At 59.1% G+C, this 744-nt stretch overlaps 1 protein-coding gene across 1 annotated transcript in view; it reads left to right on the forward strand.

The window, feature by feature from the left end:
* The window catches only part of RRAS (related RAS viral (r-ras) oncogene homolog), a gene marked incomplete at its 5' end in the record, with an annotated part of 3620 nt that continues 2876 nt past the window's right edge, over positions 1-744 (forward strand). The window contains one exon of the mRNA XM_015565448.1: positions 1-60. Coding sequence (XP_015420934.1) covers positions 1-60 — 60 coding nt within the window. The remainder of the gene's footprint in view (positions 61-744) is intronic.

The raw sequence follows: 744 nt of genomic DNA on the forward strand, positions 1-744 counted from the left end.
CTGGTGGTCGTGGGCGGCGGCGGCGTGGGCAAGAGTGCGCTGACCATCCAGTTCATCCAGGTAGTGGGGACCTCACTCGGGGGGTGCCCCCGGGACCCAGAACATAGCCCTTGGGGGGATCCCTGAGACCCCGATCTTCTCTTGATCCATCCCTGAGACCCTCTAATGAGGCCCTCTAATCTTAAAAATCCCCCTGAGAATGTGACCCTGAGCCCCCCAGGACTGCCACCCTCTTACCTGAGGGACCTTCCTTCTATACTCAGGTCCTCCCCCAGGGCCCAGGACTCCCCTTCGCTGTTGACCTGACCCTGAGCACCTCCTGGGAGCACGTTAAATCCATAAGTCGCCCCATCCAGATCCTAAGCCCTTTCCTGTGCCCCCACCCTTGTAGATGCCACTTCCTCTCACCCTGAGCCCCATCTCCCCCAAATCCCAGACCTCAGCTTCCCCTCTGAGAGCCAGAGCCTAACTGGGAGGACGCTTGTGCCCAAAGCCCTTGAGATGCCCCCAGTCTGGATGCTTAGCCCTTTCAGGCACCTCCCCCAGAATCTAGAAATTATCCCCAAACTTTGCCCCCGAGTCCCATCTGGGACCACCCAGTTCTAAGAGAGGTGCCCTCAGACCCAAGAGAGTTCTAAAAGGTCCTGTGCCCCTTGGTCATTCCAGAGAACGCTAAGACCCCAAATCCTGGGGCTCCCCCATCTCCATCCCATGAGACCCAGACCTCCACCCTCCCCCTAAGGA

This window comes from Myotis davidii, unplaced genomic scaffold (assembly GCF_000327345.1).
Source record: "Myotis davidii unplaced genomic scaffold, ASM32734v1 scaffold2100, whole genome shotgun sequence".
Lineage (NCBI taxonomy): Eukaryota > Metazoa > Chordata > Mammalia > Chiroptera > Vespertilionidae > Myotis > Myotis davidii.